The following is a 19,747-nucleotide window of genomic DNA, read 5'->3' on the forward strand; positions in this document are numbered from 1 at the left end:
TTTGTTGAGGATTTTCACATCCATGTTCATTGGGGAGACTGGCCTGAAGTTTCTTTTGTTGTTGTTGTGTCTCTGCCAGGTTTTGGTATCGGGATGATGCTGGCCTTATAAAATGAGTTAGGGAGGAGTCCCTCCTTTTCAATTGTTTGGAATAGTTTCAGAAGGAATGGTACCAGCTTCACTTTGTATCTCTGGTAGAATTCAGCTGTGAATCAGTCTGGTCCTGGACTTTTTTTGGTTGGTAGGCTATTAATTACTGCCTCAATTTCAGAGCTTGTTATTGGTCTATTCAGGGATTCAGCTTATTCCTGGTTTAGTCTTGGGAGAGTGTATGTGTCCAGGAATGTATCCATTTCTTCTAGGTTTTCTAGTTTACTTGCATAGAGGTGTTTATAGTATTCTCTGGTGATGGTTTATATTTCTGTAGGGTCAGTGGTGATACCTCCTTTATCATTTTTATTGTGTCTATTTGATTCTTCTCTCTTTTCTTCTTCATTATTCTAGCTAGTGATCTATTTTGTTAATTTCTTCAGGAAACTAGTTTGTGGATTAATTGATTTCTTTAAGGATTTTCCGTATCTCTATCTCCTTCAGTTCTGCTCTGATCTTAGTTATTTCCTGTCTTCTGCCAGCTTTTGAATTTGTTTGCTCTTGCTCCTCTAGCTCTTCTAATTGTGGTGTTAGGGTGTCATTTTGAGATCTTTCTAGCTTTCTGATGTGGGCATTTAGTGCTATAAACTTCCCTCTTAACACTGCTTTAGCTGTGTCCCAGAGATTCTGGTACGTTGTCTTTGTTCTCATTGGTTTCAAAGAACTTCTTGATTTCTGCCTTAATTTCATTATTTACCCAGGAGTCATTCAGGAGCGGGTTGTTCAAATTCCATGGAGCTGTGTGGTTTTGAGTGAGTTTCTTAATCCTGAGTTCTAATTTGATTGCACCGTGGTCCGAGAGACTGTTTGTTACAATTTCAGTTCTTTTGCATTTTCTGAGGAGTGTTTTACTTCCAACTACATAGTCGATTTTAGAATATGTGTTATGTGGCACTGATAAGAATATATATTCTGTTGATTTGGGGTGGAGAGTTCTGTAGATGTCTATTAAGTCCACTTTATCCAGAGCTGAGTTCAAGTCCGTTTTTGTTTGTTTGTTTGTTTGTTTCATTCTTTTTTCTCTAATCTTGTCTGCCTTATTTCAACAAGATGGTCTTCAAACTCTGATATTCTTTCTTCCACTTGGTCAATTCAGTTGTTGATACTTGTGTATGCTTCACGAAGTTAATTCTGTGGGAATCTATGTCTCTTTGTGGTGTCTAAGAATTTGTTTTATGAATCTAGGTGCTCCTGTATTGGGTGCATATATATTCAGGAGAGTTCGTTGATCCCTTTATGATTATGTAATGCTCTTCTTTGTCTTTTTTATCTTTGTTGGTTTAAACTCTGTTTTGTCAGGGACTAGGATTGCAGCCCCTGCTTTTTTTTTTTTTTTTTTTTTTTTTTGCTTTCCATTTGCTTGATAAATTTTCCTCCATCGCTTTATTTTGAGCCTGTGTGTGTCTTTGCACATGAGCTGGGTCTCCTGAATACAGGATATGGATGGATCTTGACTCTTTATCCAATTTGCCAGTCTGTGTCTTTTAATTGGGGCATTTAGCCCATTTACATTTAAGGTTAATATTGTTATGTGTGAATTCAATCCTGCCATCATGGTGCTGTCTAGTTATTTTGCACACTAGTTGCAGTTTTTTCATAGTGTCATTGGTCTTTATATTTTGGTGTGTTTTTGCAGTGGCTGATGCCAGTTTTTCCTTTCCATATTGAGTGCTTCCTTCAGGAGCTTTTGCAAGGCAGTCCTGGTGGTGATGAAATCCCTTAGCATTTGCTTGTCTGGAAAGGATTTTATTTCTCCTTCACCTATGAAGCTTAGTTTGGCTGGATATGAAATTCTGGGTTGAAAATTCTTTTCTTTAAGAATGCTGAATATTGGCCCCCACTCTCTTCTGGCTTGTAGGGTTTTTGCTGAAAGGTCTGCTGTTAGTCTGATGGGCTTCCCTTTGTAGGTGACCTGGCCTTTCTCTCTGGCTGCCCTTAACATTTTTCCCTTCATTTCAACCTTGGAGAATCAGGTGATTATGTGTCTCAGGGTTGCTCTTCTCGTGAAGTATCTTAGTGGTGTTCTCTGTATTTTCTGGATTTGAATGTTGGCCTGTCTTGCTAGGTTATGGAGATTCTCATGGATAATATCCTGAAGTGTATTTTCCAACTTGGCTCCATTCTTCCCCTCTCTTTCAGGTACTCCAATCAATCATAGGTTCAGTCTTTTTACATAGTCCCATATTTCTCAGAGGTTTTGTTTGTTTTTGTTTGTTTGTTTCATTCTTTTTTCTCTCATCTTGTCTGCCTTATTTCAACAAGATGGTCTTCAAATTCTGATATTCTTTCTTCCACTTGGTCAATTCAGTTATTGATATTTGTGTACGCTTCATGAAGTTCTTGTGCTGTGTTTTTCAGCTCCATCAGGTCACTTATGTTTCTCTCTAAACTGGTTATTCTAGTTAGCAGCTCCTGTAACCTTTTAACAAGGTTCTTAGCTTCTTTGCTTTGGGTTAGAACATGCGTTGGCTCAGTGGAGTTTGTTATTACCCACCTTCTGAAGCCTACTTCTGTCAAGTCATCCATCTCATCCTCATCCAGTTCTGCACCCTTGATGGAAAGGCATTGCAATCATTTTGAGGAGAAGAAGCACTCTGGTCTTTTGGGTTTTCAGTGTTTTTTCATTGATTCTTTTTCATCTTCGTGAGTTCGTCTAGTATCAGTCTTTGAGGCTGCTGACTCTTGGATGGGGTTTTCGTGGGGACATTTTTTGCTAATGCTCTTGTTGTTGTTTGTTCGTTTGTTTTTCTTGCAATGGTCAGGTACCTCTTCTGTAGGGCTGTTGCGATTTGCTGGCAATTTCACATCAGGCCCTATTCATCTGGTTCACTCCTGCACCTGGAGATGTCACTTGTGGAGGCTGGAGAACAGCAAAGATGGGTGCCTGCTCCTTCCTCTGGGATCTCTGACCTTGAGGGGCACTGACCTGATGCCTGTAGGAACACTTCTGTATAGGGTGTCTGACAACCCCTGTTGGAGGGTCTCACCCAGTTGGATGGCAGGGGGAGCAGGACCCATTTAATAAAGCACTTTGTCCCTTGGTGGAGGGGGTGTGCTTCACTAGGGGAAAACCCACTTGTCTGAGCTGCCTGGATTCCTTAGAAGTAGCAGGGGAAAAACCAAGTCTACTGGTCCACAGAGACTGCAGCCACCCCTCCTTTTAGGGGCTCAGGCCCAGGGAGATCAGAATTCTGTCCCTGAGCCTGTGGTTGGAGTTGTCAGAATTCCTACAGGGAGGCCTCACCCAGTGAGGAGGGATGGGTCAGGGTGGGGCCTGAAGAGGCCACAGTCAGTGTGTTGGGCTGTGAAGAATACCTCTTAGGACCAAGCTATCCAGCTTCGCTGGCTCCAGCAGGGGAAAAGTGTGGCCTGGATCTATAGAGATAGCTGCTGCCCTTCCCCCGCCCTGGGAGCTTAGTGTGTTAGGCAGCTACCAGTCCCAGCGTTGGCTGTCGCCCCTCCCCCAAGGGGTTCAACCTGCTTAGTCAGCAGGCAGCCACAGCTGTAGTGCTGGTCGCTCCACCCCCTGGGAGCTCAGCAGGCTTAAGCAGATTCTAGCTTAGTGGCTGTTTAGGATCGTCACAATTCCGTGGTTGGGACCCTAGGCCCCGGTGGCATGGGCTCACGAGTTGAATCTTCCCATCCATGGTTTACACGGTTCCGTGGAAAAAGCACATTTTCTCAGGCTGGGTAGCATATTCACTCACTGCCTCCCTTGATGGGTGTAGGGGCTCCCCTGTCCTGTGTGGCTCTCAGATGGGTCGCCACACCACACTGCTTTTCCTTTCTCTCTGTAGGTCAGGCCAGATACCTAGTCAGTTCTGATGACAGAACCTGGATGCCTCGGTTGCTGGTGCGGGATTCCCAAGCTGTTATGGTTCTTTTTGATGGGAGCCTCCCATTGCTGCATTTCTGGTCAGCCATCCTGGCCCTGCCCCCGCTGTACTACATATTTTTTAGTTGTCTTCTTAGTGGTTGCTTTGGGTATTAAAATTAACGTATTAGTTTACAACAGTCTAGTCCAGCTTAATTTTCATAGTATATAAAACTTTGTTCCTATATAGTTCTGCCCCCTCCGTTATGCTGTTATTGTCATAAAGCACATCTTTTTTTTTTTTTTTTTTTTTTTTGAGACAGAGTTTCACTCTTGTTGCCCAGGCTGGAGTGCAATGGTGCGATCTTGGCTCACTGCAACCTCTGCCACCCGGGGTTCCAGTGCTGCTTCTGCCTCAGCCTCCAGAGTAGCTGGGATTACAGGCATGGGTCACCACACCCAGCTAATTTTGTATTTTTGGTAGACACAGAAAAGTTTCTCCATGTTGATCAGGCTGCTCTGGAACTCCTGACCTCTGGTGATCCGCCCGCTTTGGCCTCCCAAAGTGCTGGGATTACAGGCGTGAACCACCGGGCCCAGCCTAAATCACATATTTATACATTGTATGATCATCAGCATAGGTTTATATTTATTGCTTTATGCATTGACTTTCTTTTTATTGTATTTAAGACATACAGTATTATGTTTGTGTATATATACATATTTATGTAGTACAATGATTGCCATAATCAAGCAAATCAACATATCCATCATCTCACATAGTTACCTTTTTGTGATAGAAGTATCTAAAATCTACTCTGGGCAAATTTCTTGCATGTAATACATTATTAGCTACAGCTCTTGTGTTGTACATGAGATCTCTAGACTTATTTATTTTATATAGCTGAAACTTATATTCTTTGGCTTTCATCTTCCATCTTCCACACACCTCCCACCTCTTTCTAACCTTTCTAATTCTTAGGGCTTTTGTGGGCTTTTTTGTTTAGGGTCTACCTATAAATAAGATAATGCAGTATTTTTCTTTCTGTGCCTGATTTATCAGCATAATGTCTTCTAGGTTCATCCATGTTGATGCAAATGACAGAAACTTCTTTATAAAACTGAGTGATATTTTATTACGTATATAATTCCTTTATCCATCTGTTCATAAACACTTAGGTTGTTTCAACATCTTGGGTATTGTGAGTAATACTGCAGTGTGCAGTTGTTTTTAAATCAGAAGAAAAGAGGATATTTCTTATATGTACTACAGTTACCTTTATTAAAGATACACACACACACACACACACACACACCAGCATTTTTATTCCTTTATGTGTTTGAAATTACTATATAATGTTCTTTCATTTCAGCCCAAATAACTGCTCGTAGAATTTTTTATCCCACTGCATTCTTAAAAGAAGTCAGCTGTAAATTTATTGTGAATCATTAATAACTAGTCCTCCCTTATCTGCAGTTTTACTTTCCCTGGCTTCAGTTACCTACGGTCAACTTTGGCCTGAAAATATTAAATGGAAAATTTCAGAAATAAACAATTTTCAGTTGCATGCCATTCGAGTAGCATGATGAAATCTCACGCTATCTGTCTTCATCCCACTTGGAATGTGAACCATTCCTTTGTTCACCATTTTCATCCTGTATATGCTACCCACCCTTTAGTCAGTTAGCACCGGTCCTGATTACCAGATTGACTGTCACACTATCACAGTCCTGTATTCAAGTAACCCTTCTTTTATTTACTAATGGCCCCAAAATGCAAGAGTACTCCCCCTAATTTATATGTTAAAATTATCAAATTTTAAACGTTGATTAAATGTCATTGTAAGTATGTATTAAAGAACATAATATGTATATGATTTAATACTATCCATGGTTTCAGGCATTCACTAGGAGTTTTGAAATGTATACCTCATGGATAAGAAGGAACTACTGTAAATGACAAGTGTCTTCTCTCCTACTGTTTTCAAGATTTACTCTTTGGCTTTGGATTTGAACCATGTGGTTATGATATGTCTTCGGGTGGCCTCTTTGGTTTTATCCATCTAGAGTACATTGAGCTTCTTGTGCATGTAGATTAAATTTATCATAAAATTGGTAAGTATTAGACAATTATATCTTCAAATATGTTTTCTGTACTTTTCTCTCTCTGTTTTCTTTTTGGAACTTCCATTTATGCATATGTTGACATCTTGATGGTGTTCCACAGGTCTATTAGGCTCCATTTATTATTCTTCATTCTTTTCTCTAACTGAGATTTTCTCTAACTGGGTAATCTCAACTGACTTATTTTCAAGTTCACTAATTTTTTGTACCTCCTCAAATCTGCTGTTGAGCCCTCTAAAGCATTTTTCATTTCCGTTATTTTACCTTTCAACTCTAGAATTTCTATTTGGTTCTTTTAAAAAATATATTATAAAATAAATAATGTTTTTTTAAAAAAAAAGTATTGATAATCTCTATTTTGTGAGATATCATTCTCATGTTTTCTTAAAATTGTCTTTTATTGATATTCTCTGTTTCGTGAGACATCATTCTCATGTTTTTCTTTAGTTCCTTAGACATCGTTTCCTTTAGCTGTTTAACATATCTAAAATAGTTGATTTGAAGCTTGTTTCTGTTAAGACCAATGTCTGGATCTCCTAAGGGGTAGTTTTTATTAACTGGATTTTTTCTTTTCCATGTGCCATACTTTCTTGAGTTTTTTCTTTTTGTATGTCTCATAATTTTTTTGGATACCAGACATGTTAAACATAATAATGTGGCCACTCTAGAAACAAGAGTCTCCCTCCTTTCCACATTGTATTCCTTGTTGTAGTTATTTGTTTGTTCATTTAGTGTCTTTTCTGAATAAACTTTGTGGTCTCTATTTTTTGTCACCTATGTTCATTAAAATATTTTTTCATTAACTTAGAGGTCAGCTAATAATTTGACAAAGATTTCCATACATGTTTGGAACTGAAAATCTAGTCCTTGCAGAAGGGCTTTGTATATGTGTTGGGACTTGCTTTCAACACTCAGCCAGAGAGTTTACAACTGTGCCTTAGCCTACACTTTCTGCTTGTGCAGGGAAGGTAGAAATTTCCCAGGTTTTTACTGAACATGCACACAGCCCTGACATACATAGTTTTTTCAAATTCTCAGAAATATGTTGAAACTTTTCAAAGCCCATATTCCCCAAAGCATCTCATTCCCAGTACTTTCTCTCAAGTTTTTTGTTTAGTCTATTGTTTTCCCTAGTGCTCAGGCAGCAGCATTTATAATGTTTTTCTGTAAATGTTTTCATCCTGTATTCTGTAAATGTTTTCACCTCCCCACCCCACCAAGTAGCAGCTTTACCAGTGAGTGAGGTCCAGATTAGGTGAAAAAACAAGGCTTTTAAGAATATATTCCAGGGAGTCCACAGACAGATCAATTTTTCACAAATGAGGTCCATGCTGTTTCTTCTGGCATTGATATTAAGAATCTGGGCATTATTTTCAAGCCTACCGCTTATCTACGGAGTGAAGAATGGAAACAGGGTAAGTTAAAAACCACAAATCGATGTTCTTACTGAAACCAGATATTTTGCTTGAATTAGCACTCCCTAGATTGCTGAAAACCTTAGGTTAGTTTTCAGAGTTCTAAAAAGCTTTATTTTAACAGTTGTTGCGAGTGTTTTAGCATATTTTATAAAGATAAAATTTTGAAAATTTTTATTCCATTTTTGCTGATGTCACTACACCACAACCTTTTTATTACACTATTTATACCATATAATTTATTCATTGTACTATTATTACTACTTATTAGTCACAACAATTCCCAATATTGAAAATGAAGGACAATAAAATTCTCGTAATTTTAGTCAAGAGGATAATGGATTGAACCATCTAAAACTGACATTTTTGAAACTGAAAAAAATTATAGCTACAGTGGCACATTGTATTTTTCAAAAATGCATTTCTAAAAATTGTAGGTTTCTGAAAATATATATTCCATCCCACAAGATCTTTTTATAATGTAACATTGATACGCCTCCACGGAGAGTTGAAGTCTATGTTCCCTCTGCTTGATCTGAGGCAAACCTTTGTAACTGCCTTAACTAATAAATACAATGCAGATAACGCTTTCTGATTTCTCAGGCTACATAATAAAAGGTTATATGACTTCTGTTTGTATCTTCCTCTCCAGAACCACTAGTTGAAAGACTGGAAATCTTAGCCAGAGCAATCAGGTAAGAGAAAGAAATAAAAGCCATCCAAATAGAAAGAGAGGAAGTCAAACTATCTCTCTTCACAGATGATATGACTCTATAATGAGAAAACTCCATAATCTCTGCCCAAAGAGCTGATAAACAACTTCAGTAAAGTTTCAGGATGCAAAATCACTGTATTAAAAACCAATATCATTTCTATACACCAAGCTGTGAGCCACACCAAGAACAAAATCCAATTCATAATTGTTGGAAAAAAAAAAAAAAATACCTAAGAATACAGCTAACCAGGAGGATGAAAGATCTCTAAATAAGAATTATAAAACACTGCTGAAAGAAATCAGAGACGACACAAACAAATGAAAAAACATTCCATGCTCATGGATAGGAAGAATCAATATTGTTAAAATGGCCATACTGCTCAAAGCAATTTACAGATTCAGTGTTATTCCTATCAAACTTATCAATAACATTTTTACAGAATTAGAAAAAACTATTCTAAAAATCATATGAGTCCAAAAAAAAAAAAGAGTCTGATGAGTGAACGTAATCCTAAGCAAAAAGAACAACACTGGAGGCCTCACACTACCTGACTTCAAACTATATGACAAAGCTGCAGAAACCAAAACAACATGGGACTGGTACAAAAGCAGACACATGGACCGTTGGAACAGAATCTCTAGTCCAGAGATAAAGATTGCTGTAACACAGAAATAAAGCTGCACACCTATAACCATCTGCTGTTTGACAAAGTTGACAAAAATAAACAATGGGGAAAAGACTCCCTGTTCAATAAATGGTGCTGGGATAGCTGACTAGCCATATGTAGAAGGATGAAATTGAATGCCTACCTTTCACCATATACAAAAAACTAACTCAAGATGGATTAAAGATTTCAATGTAAGACCTCAAACTATAAGAATTCTAGGAGAAAATCTAGGAAACGTCATGTTAGACATTGGCCTTGGGAAATAATGCATGACTAAGTCCTCAAAAGCAACTGCAACAAAAACAAAAATTGACAAGTGGAGCCAAATTAAACTAAAGAGCTTCTGCAGAGAAAAAAAAAAAAAAAAAACTATTAACAGAGTAAACAGCAAACTACAGAATGGGAGAAAATATTTGCAAACCATGCATCTGACAAAAGTATAACATCCAGATGTATAAGGAATTTAAATCAACAAGCAAAAACAAAAACCTTTATTTAAAAATTTGGAAAACATGGACAGTTCTCAAAAGCAGACATACAGAAAGACAGCCAACATATTTTTTTAAATGCCCAATATCACTAATAACTAGAGAAATGCAAACCAAAACCACAATGAGATCCCCTCTCACACCAGTCAGAATAGCTATTATTAAAAGTCAAAAAATAACAGACCCTGGTGAGACTTTGGAGGAAAGGGAATGCTTATACACTGCTGGTGGAAATATAGATTAGTTCAGCTACAGTGGAGAGTAGTCTGAAGATTTCTCAAAAAACTTAAAATAGAAGTGCTATTTGACACAGCAATCCCATTACTTAGTATATATCCAAAGGAATATCAATTATTTCACCATAAAGATACATGCATGTGTATGTTCATTGCAGCATTATTCACAATAGTAAAGACATAGAATCAACCTAGATGCCCATCAACAGTGGACTAGATAAAGAAAATGTCGCACATAGGCACCGTGGAATACTATGCAGCCATAAAAAAGAAAAAATCATGTCCTTTGCAGCAGCATGGATGCAGCTGGAGGCCATTATTCTAAGCAAATTAGCACAGAAACAGAAAACCAAATACCACATGCTCTTACTTAAAAGTGGAAGCTATTGGGAGGCTGAGGCAGGCAGATCACGAGGTCAGGAGATTGAGTGCCACTGCATGACAGCCTGGGTGGCAGAGTGAGACTCTGTCTCAAAAAAAAAATATATATATATATATGTGTGTGTGTGTGTGTGTGTGTGTGTGTGTATATATATATGTAGACCATTCATATACACAGACCATTCATATGATGGTCTTATCCTTCACTCTCTATTATGTTCTGTTGAACTGTATGTTTCTCCTTATACCAGTATCACAATGTCTTCATTATTGTAGCTTTGTCTTGAAACAAGGTAGTCTAAATTCTCTGTCTTTATTCTACTTTTGAAAAATTATTTTGAATATTAGTCTTTTGGAATATTTATGCAAACCTAAAATTATTAAGGCATAAATTATTAATAAAGAAATAAATTAGTAAATGCTCGAAAATACATCAGCTAACATGAAAATGATCAAAAGTAGTCAAATAAAAGTTATATACAAGTTATTTATCTATGTATATAGAATTTTTCAAAAAAGATTGACACCATATATGAAAGTTTACAAATTTAAAAAAATTTCAATTCAGGGAAATGTGCCAATAAGGAATTGATCAGAAGGTAAATTTGTTTTGGGTAAGTTGGATTTTGGTCAATTGATTCTTGATTAAAGGCATGCTGTTAAGCTTTCAATGTTTTGTTGCTATGTGGTGGGTTAGGGTGAAAGATTAGGGAATCTCTTTAAGCTATAGGCTCAGAGTCTTTTGACAGGAGCTGCGCACTTTACTCTGTCTTTTATCTTTCAAGTCTCCTGATCTTACTTGTCCTGTTGTATGAGATAATTATACAGTGGATCAATAACAATTAAAAATATTTGTTTTCAATGTGAATTAAGTGTATCCACCTTTCAGATGTGATTAAGAACACCTCACACAAGTGACAGCCTCTCTTTTAAGGACTAACTTAATAAAAAAAAAATAGCTTTTCATAAATGGACCTTAGGCAATACTCTTGTCCCTCTTGCAAAAAAAAAAAAAAAAAAGTGTGTATTATGGAAATGTTTCCTTACAAGCCCTAGGACTTTTGTAATAAGGATGTTCTATACTCACATGGCCTTACTTCTTGGCCCCATTCAAAAAAAAAAATTAATTAAAGGTATTAATTAACCTCTGGTGAAACTGAGAGCCATAGAAAAAGGAAAGGGTTAACCATCTGGTTTCCTACAATTAGGTTAATTTGTCACCAAATGTAGAGACTCTAGAGTTTGGAAACATTCCAACGGAAGCTGTTTTATTTCCTTATTGTTAAGCTTCACTGACCAAGAGGAACCTCAAGCCCCCAGATGTAAATAAAAGCCCCTGCCTTCCACCAGCCCTGATCATTCACCTCTCTATTGGGCACTCAGCCATGAAACTCCATTCCCTTCTTTCTGTTCTCCTCCTCTTTGTGACTTTAATACCAAAAGGTAAGATGGTGAATGATTTTAGAAGTCTATTGGGATGCCTAGAGCAGAGGAGGTCTATTGAGATAATTATACTGTGGCCATCCTAACTCAGACCCCAATTCACAGCCTTAGGAATTCAGAAATCCAACATGTTTTATCTTCTTTGGTACTAATGAGGCCAAAATTCAGAAGCAGCACAAGGAGTTCTTTCAACAGAAAATGGGGGTTCAAGAGCTCGATAATTAGAAAACGGGGCCGAAATAGAGTTAGGGGTATAGAAGCTTTGATATGTGATTTAAATGTTAGTAAATATAGCAAATAGCTATCATCAAGATCTCACTCTCCAAAAAGGAGAGTGAAGATGACAGTTCTTGGTTCAAACTTGGTAGTGAATGGAAGTGATATAGAGTCTATTGGTGAGGAATATTTGGGAAGGGCAGCAGTTAGGCAAATAAGACAGAATTCAACAAGACAGTTTTGCATCAAATTATAAAAGACCAATAGAAATTTGGGAGCAGGGGAATTTGGAAAAAGAATAAACTGACATGAAGCTTCAATGGCAAAATTTTAAGCATAAGACAAATAATATAGAAAACACTTTCAGGCTCTTAATTGCATCCTTAGGGTCCATGATTCCGAAGTTTAAATATTGACATGTAGAATCAAACTGAAAAGGGAATATAGAATCGAACGTCTTCAGGGTGTTTCATCCAGATCCTGGTAAGATCTGATAAAATTATTATCTCCACTGTTAATAGTGGGATATTCATATCCCTCGAAATATAGTGTGTGGTCAATGAACAAAGATCTCTTCCTTGCTTTATCTCTGAGATTATTTTTTAAATAATTTCAACTTATATTGTAGATTCAGGAGGTACATGTGCAGGTTTGTTATGTTGGTATATTGTGTGATGTGAGGTTTGGGGCAAGATGGTGATCCTATCACTCAGGTAGTGAGCATAGTAGGAAATAGTCAGTTTTTCAATCCTTGTTCCCCTCCCTCTGCACTTTAGTAGTCTCCAGTGTCCCATCTTTATGTCCATGAGTATCCAATGTTTAGCTCCCACTTATAAGTGAGAACATGCATTATTTGGTTTTCTATTTCTGCATTAATTTACTTGGGATTACGTCCTCCAGCTGCATCCATGTTGCTACAAAGGATATGATTTTGTTCTTTTTTATGGCTGCATAGTATTCCATGGTGTATATGTACCACATTTTCTTTATCCAGTCCACCATTGATGACCACTTAGATTGATTCTTTGTCTTTACTATTGTGAATAGTTCTGTGATGAACATAGGAGTGCATGTATGTTCTGAGTAGAATGATTTATTTTCTTTTGGACAATATACCCAGTAATGGAATTGCTGGGTTGAATGGTAGCTCTGTTTTAAGTTCTTCGAGAAATCTTCAGGCTGCTTTCCACAGTGGTTGAACTAATTTACATTCCCATTACCAGTGTATAAGCACTCCTTTTCTCCACAGCCTCATCTGCATCTCTGTTATTTTTTGACTTTTTAACAATAGCGATTCTCACTGGTGTAAGATAGTTCTCATTGTGGTTTTCATTTTGATTTGCATTTCTCTAGTGATTAGTGATGTTGAGCTATTTTTCATGTTTGCTGGCTACTTCTATGTCTTCTTTTTTTTTTTTTTTAAATTTATTTATTATTATTAAACTTCAAGTTGTAGGGTACATGTGCACAATGTGCAGGTTTGCTACATATGTATACTTGTGCCATGTTGGTGTGCTGCACCCATCAACTCGTCATTTACATCAGGTATAACTCCCAATGCAATCCCTCCCCCTTCTATGTCTTCTTTTGAGAAGAGTCTGTTCATGTTTTTCATGTCTTTTTCCCACTTTATTTGTTTTTTGCTTGTTGATTTAAATTCCCTATAGATTCTGGATATTAGATTTTTGCCAGATGCATAGTTAGCAAATATTTTCTCCCATTCTGTTGTTTTCTGTTTACCGTTAATAGTTTTCTTTTTCTCTGCAGAAGTTCTTTAGTTTAATTCAGCTCTACTTGTCAATTTTTGTTTTTGTTGCAATTGCATTTGAGTACTTAGTCATAAATTATTCCCCAAGGCCAATATCTAGAATGGTGTTGCTTAGGTTTTCTTCTAGGATTCTTACAGTTTGAGGTCTTACATTTAAATATTTAATTCATCATGAGTTAATTTTTTGTATATGGTGAAAGATAGGCATCCAGTTTTATTCTTCTGCTTATGGCCGGCCAGCTATACCAGCACCATTTATTGAACAGGGAGTCCTTTTCCCATTGCTTATTTTTGTCAACTTTGTCAAAGAGCAGATGGTTATAAATGTGCAGCTTTATTTCTGGGTTCTCTATTCTTTTCCAGTAGTCCATGTGTCTGCTTTTGTACCAGTCCCATGCCGTTTTAGTTACTGTAGCCTTATAGTATAATTTGAAGTCAAGCAGGATGATGCCTCTAGTGTTGTCCTTTTTGCTTAGGATTATTTTGGTTGTCTGAGCTCTTTTTCAGTTTTGTATGAATTTTAGAATAGTTTTTTCTATTCTGTGAAAAATGTCATTGGTAGTTTGATAGGGATAGCACTGAATCTATAAATTGCTTTGGGCAGTATGGCCATTTTCATTGATTCTTCCAATCCACAGCAGGGAATATTTTTCTGTTTGTGTCATCTATGATTTCTTTCAGTAGTGAATTGTAGTATTGCTTATAGAGATCTTTCACCTCTTTGGTTAAATGTATTCATGGGTATTTAATTTTTTGTGTAGCTATTGTAAATGGGATTGCATTCTTGACTTGGCTCTCAGGTTGAACATTATTGGTGTATAGAAAGGCTACTGATCTTGTACATTGATTTTGCATCCTGAAATTTTACTAAAGTTGTCTATCAGGTCCAGGAGGCTTTGGCAGAGTTTTTAGGGTTTCCTAAGTGCAGAATAATATCATCAATAAAAAGAGGTAATTTGACTTCTTCTTTTCCTATTTGGATGCCTTTTATTTCAAAAGGCTGATTGCTCTGGCTCATATTTCCAGTACTGTGTTGATTAGGATGGTAAGAGAGGGCACTCTTGTCTTGTTCCAGTTCTGAGATTCTCTTAAGTGCAATCAAAGCTACTCAGTTGTTTGATCTTTACCTAATCTGTGGATTTGCTGAGATCTGCCTCACACATGATTACCTCCTTCTGAAGGAGCTTATGCAATTCTCATTTGGTTCTCAGCTTTGGTCAGAAGATACAACTGAGGTCAGATACACTTGTAGTGTCATCTGATGTGAAATTATGTGATGGTAATAACTTCAAATTAGAACAAAATTGAATGGCAATTGTTTTTATTTTAGATAATAAGACCCATGTACAGATAAAGAATGTGATTTTACTCAAATCACATAGGTAGTAGCAACACTGCAGCTAAAAGCAAATCTCTTTAATCTGGGTCAATGTTGTTTTTAATATAATCCGTAGGTGTAGATATCCATACAAAAATGATAACTGATTTCTGTCAGACTTTTTTCTCAAAATCTTCTCATTATACATTGAGGAAACTAAGGAGGTTTTCTGCTATATGTGACAACATGGATGAACCTGGAGGACATTATGTTAAATGAAATAAGCCAGTCACAGAAGACAAATACTGCATGATTCCACTTACATGAGGTACCTAAAATAGTCAAACTCATGGAAACAGGTAGCAGAATGTGGTTTCCAGGGATGGGGGAGGGAGGAGGAAATAGGGAGTTGCTGTTTAATGAGTAAAAGTTTTCAGTTTTATTAGATGAATAAGCTCTAAAGATTGACTGTACAATATTATATCTATAGCGTTTAAAAATTTCTTAAGAAGGTAGATCTCACCTTAAGTGTTATTACCACAATAAAATAAAGGACAAAGAACAAGAGGTTATTTGAAGTTGAAAGCTGAGTTAATCTCCCCACAAATATGACAAGAATCCTTCAGAGGCCTGTCTTTCAGGCTGTGACATCTTCCTTCCTGTGGGAATAGAAATATCAGCCCTTGTCTGATCCTCCCAAATCAGTTATACCAGGAAGAAGAATTAAATGAGAGTCCTGTAATTCTGCACAGGAGCGAATCACTTTTGAATAGCAAGGTTTCTTGTGTCAGAGGATATTAAAGCCATATGTAAAGGTCAAAATGTCTTACTTGTATATTGAGATGTTCTTGGACACATTAACATTATCCAGTGGGACCCAGAACACTCAGGTTGAAAAATAGGAATTTCTTTTTTTTTTTTTTTTTTTTTTGAGACGGAGTCTCGCTCTGTCGCCCAGGCTGGAGTGCTGTGGCCGGATCTCAGCTCACTGCAAGCTCCGCCTCCCTGGTTCCCGCCATTCTCCTGCCTCAGCCTCCCGAGTAGCTGGGACTACAGGCGCCCGCCATCTCGCCCGGCTAGTTTTTTGTATTTTTTAGTGGAGACGGGGTTTCACCGTGTTAGCCAGGGTGGTCTCGATCTCCTGACCTCGTGATCCGCCCGTCTCGGCCTCCCAAAGTGCTGGGATTACAGGCTTGAGCCACCGCGCCCGGCCGAAAAATAGGAATTTCATTATCAGTTTTGTATGGTCTCTTAGTACTAAATAGTTAACTGTTGAGCTGTCTATACAATTTAATAATACTGTACTCCAAAAATTCTGATTTTAATCTCTGCTGTGACTGTTGGGCATATAGAATATATCAGTTGCCTAGAAGCATTCTGATAATCTTAGAAACTTTATAACTCCTATATAACTTCTGTCTAACAAAATTTCTTTTAAGAAAAATTGAGTGGCTAGATCATGAAGAGTTTTGTTAAAGACACTTTTACCCTCAAAATATCCAATTAAGTAAAAAAAAATTATTGTTTTTGTGAAAAAATTTCTCCAAAGAAACTGCATAATCTGAAATATTAGTTTATCAGCTTAATGTCTGATGAATATTACGTTATAACTACTCGAATATATGTTTTTATATATCCTTATATTTATTCAAAAAAGAATCCATGGTATCCTATAAAAAATTGGAATAGTTCATATAGATTTATATATACACACTAACATATATGTGCTGAGAATATGAGTCTAAAGAGGTTAGAATGGCATAAATCTTGGATTGCTGCATTAGCTCTCTGAGAATTAAGAAAATTATAGCAATCTTCTCACACTGACTGTGGAGAGTAACATAATATCTGAATACACGATATTGGACAGGAGCAGAAGACAGCTTGAACTCACGTTATGTAGAGAAAAGGAAACTGCGCTTCTATTTTTTGATTGATAAAGTTCCAGGAAGAGCCTCTCCATTTAAATCCTCTACATCACCCAAAAAAAAAAAAAAAAAAAAAACTTAAAAGTTACTGACTCAATGAGTTCTAACGCTAAGAAATTTATATCCTTTTAGAAAGTAGATGAATGTGCTATTAAGGGTCTTTTTCAGTGTGATTCTAAGTTTTCTCACTTCATCCACAGAAATTAATGTTGTGATATAATATGAAGTGAACATCTAAATTGTTTCTTTTTCCAAAAGCACTTATTAAATATGCATCCTTTCTCCAACTGCCATGTGATATAACCATTATAACGTATTAATGTCAAATAAATTCTAAAGTGTATTAGAGAGTGCTTCTCTTTCTCTTCTTTTGCACTATGTGTGTATACTTCTGTCAATAAGTCTGAAAATAAATGTGAATATCTGGGAAGAAATTCCCTTCCTCATGAATGAGGGCTATGAATCTGAATATGAATCAAGTAATTTAATCTTATCTTCTTGACTTACACTAGTGCCCTTAGCATGACGATATGTCACAGTCATCAGTAAAAAGGGCAATTATAACTCTTTGGCTTCATGCTCAGAGTATACCTTCTTAAGTTAAGCTTCAGGCTTCATGCTCAGAGCATACCTCCTTAGATTCCCATATAGCAAGAAGCACATCACTGGTAGGATGAATTGTTCCACTCATTTTGAGTGAAGCAAGGGACATCTCCCAAATAGAGGAATCGGCACTATCTTAGGCTACACGCTGTGTCAGTAGGCTGAACTTCACTGTATAGTGGGTTAAACATCTCTACCCTACTGAGAGGAAGTTCACTCTTTTGGCTTCAGCTGAAGATTCACATTCCACCTCATTTTCATGGGATGCCTCTAAGTTCACATGCATAGGCCTCCTTGATGCCATACTCTGCCTCTTATTATATCTTTCCCAGTACTAATAACTCCTGATTTTAGCTGCATTTTAAAAGTCTGGCAATGTTGCCAGATGTTAAATGTATGGATGAAGTTATCAGGGAAAAGACCAACAGCTAGCAACAGGTCTGCTATGCTTCTGAGCATGAAGCCTGTGTTCTGTGTAGACAATGCAATAGAACCAGCACCTTCCACAACTGGCTGGGGAGACTTCAGGTCTCTCTGAAAGGCAGCCACTTTCTCTTCCACAATAGTCTTGGGAAAAAAAGGTAATATTACAAGATATTACCCAACTCTCCCATCATGACATTCTCTTGTTACGGAGAAACCCTGAATTTATGAACTACTAGTCTGATAGTAGAGTATAATACCAGACTGCACTAGGTTGAAGCTTCTTACAAGGGTAGAAGACAGTCTTGCACAGGTTACGAGCACTCAGTTCCAAAAGGCTGCTTTGGTTTTTCTGGCTGTGGATCTATTTCTACAGAGTAGAGAAACAACAATGATAGCCTAGTTTAAATACAAAACAGTCACAAACAACAAAAAAAAAGATTGAGAGCTGAAAAGGCCATCAAACTGTTACTCATCTACAGAAGCAAAGAAGCCAGAGGTAGTATATTACACAACAGTAAAAACAAAATAAGATCCAGGTGTGTTAACTGGATAGTTTGGGAACTAATGTCTGTTAATGAACATCAGCAAAAGTGTGTTTCTTATATAACATCTGCTGTGATATACAGTAGGAAAAATAAACTATGGTTGTGCTGAGAAGGCAAGAGAAAGGATAGTAAGCATAGAGAAAACTACTGAATTAGAGCATGCCCTTAGTCATACGCTTCTCAACAACCAGATGAATTAAGATAACATATGGATACACTTAAGGGAAAATACCTTTTAGCTCAATGAGTAATTCTCTCCAGGTGTCTGTCTATCTATCTATCTATCTATCTATCTATCTATCTATCTATCTATCTATCTATCCATCCCTCCCTCCATCGATCTATGAGGTATTGAGCAACATGGGAAAGATATTTCTTACATAGTCCTGAAATGAGGAAATTAGTTTAGATAAAATCTAAAGGATTGATAGGCTTTCTATGAAAGGAGATGAAGATATGAACGCGCACCATTTGATTAGGGATGATGTACACACAGATGGGAAGATGGAGGGACAGATACTTCCTTTGAAGCTGTTTCTTAGTGGCGGCATTGTTGGTGTTTGGTGAAAGACAATTCCTTAGGTGAAAAATGTAGCAGTGCTGTGCTATTTGCTAAATACCAAAGACAAGACACCTTCCCTAGGCATGGAGGCAAGAACAAATGGTCCCACACATTTCAAAATGTACTGCTCTAGGGGAGGACAATCCCTTTAAAGGATTTTAGAAGTTGGCCTATTTCCTCCAAGGTGTATATAATCTACAATCTTAGCTCCCTTCCCATAAAAAGGCACTATTTCTGTCTACGTGTCTGATCCTTTCATATAGACAATGTTTTCTTTCCTCTCCCAAAGCCATTCTTCTGGGGGTTTATTGTTTTATGTATATTTTCAATAGTGAATTAATGATGTTCTTAAATCTCTTTCTGCGCAGGAAAGACTGGCGTTATTCCAGGACAAAAACAGTGTATTGTTTTGAAAGGGGTGTGCAGAGACAAAGGCTGCAGCACACTAGATGATACCATTGGTACATGTAATGAAGAAAAAAAATGTTGTAGAAGGTGGTGGATACTTGAGCCCTATCCAACTCCAGTTCCCAAAGGAAAATCTCCTTAAGTGGGAGCAAACATTAAGCCCTTTGAACTCCAGAATGGATAATTTTGCAGACTCCTGTTTAACCCAATTTCTGATTCTTCCTTGACTGGAAATAAATGTTGTCCTAATCGCACGTGTACTGACTGCCTTCTGGAGCATTTCTTCTTGAGATACATGCAAGCCTCTTAAGAACGATGAGAATAAACTAAATAACAGAAGAATCTCATACCCAACAGGTATTTATAAAAAATATAAGTTTCTAAGAAAAATAAAGATAAAAATGTTAAATATGTAAAACAATAAGATTATGAAGTAGCAGTAGGCAGTGTTTGATTATTTGAAGTGCAATGTCAACCTTCTTCCTCATCCACTTCTGAACAAATATGATTTTCATTACTAATAGAGACCTACTTAGATA

The 19,747-nt window shown here is 37.1% G+C and overlaps 1 protein-coding gene across 1 annotated transcript; it reads left to right on the plus strand.

Annotated features, from left to right (window-relative positions):
• The first annotated feature begins 11,193 nt into the window (after nt 1-11,193).
• DEFB130B (defensin beta 130B) lies at nt 11,194-19,350 on the plus strand. Its single transcript, XM_037983507.2, has 2 exons — nt 11,194-11,434; nt 19,169-19,350. The coding sequence occupies exons 1-2, from the start codon at nt 11,377-11,379 to the stop codon at nt 19,348-19,350; spliced, it is 240 nt and encodes a 79-aa protein (XP_037839435.1). The 5' UTR covers nt 11,194-11,376.
• The last annotated feature ends 397 nt before the right edge of the window (nt 19,351-19,747 follow it).

The sequence above is a fragment of the Chlorocebus sabaeus genome, chromosome 8 (genome assembly GCF_047675955.1).
Source record: "Chlorocebus sabaeus isolate Y175 chromosome 8, mChlSab1.0.hap1, whole genome shotgun sequence".
Taxonomy (NCBI): Eukaryota; Metazoa; Chordata; class Mammalia; order Primates; family Cercopithecidae; genus Chlorocebus; species Chlorocebus sabaeus.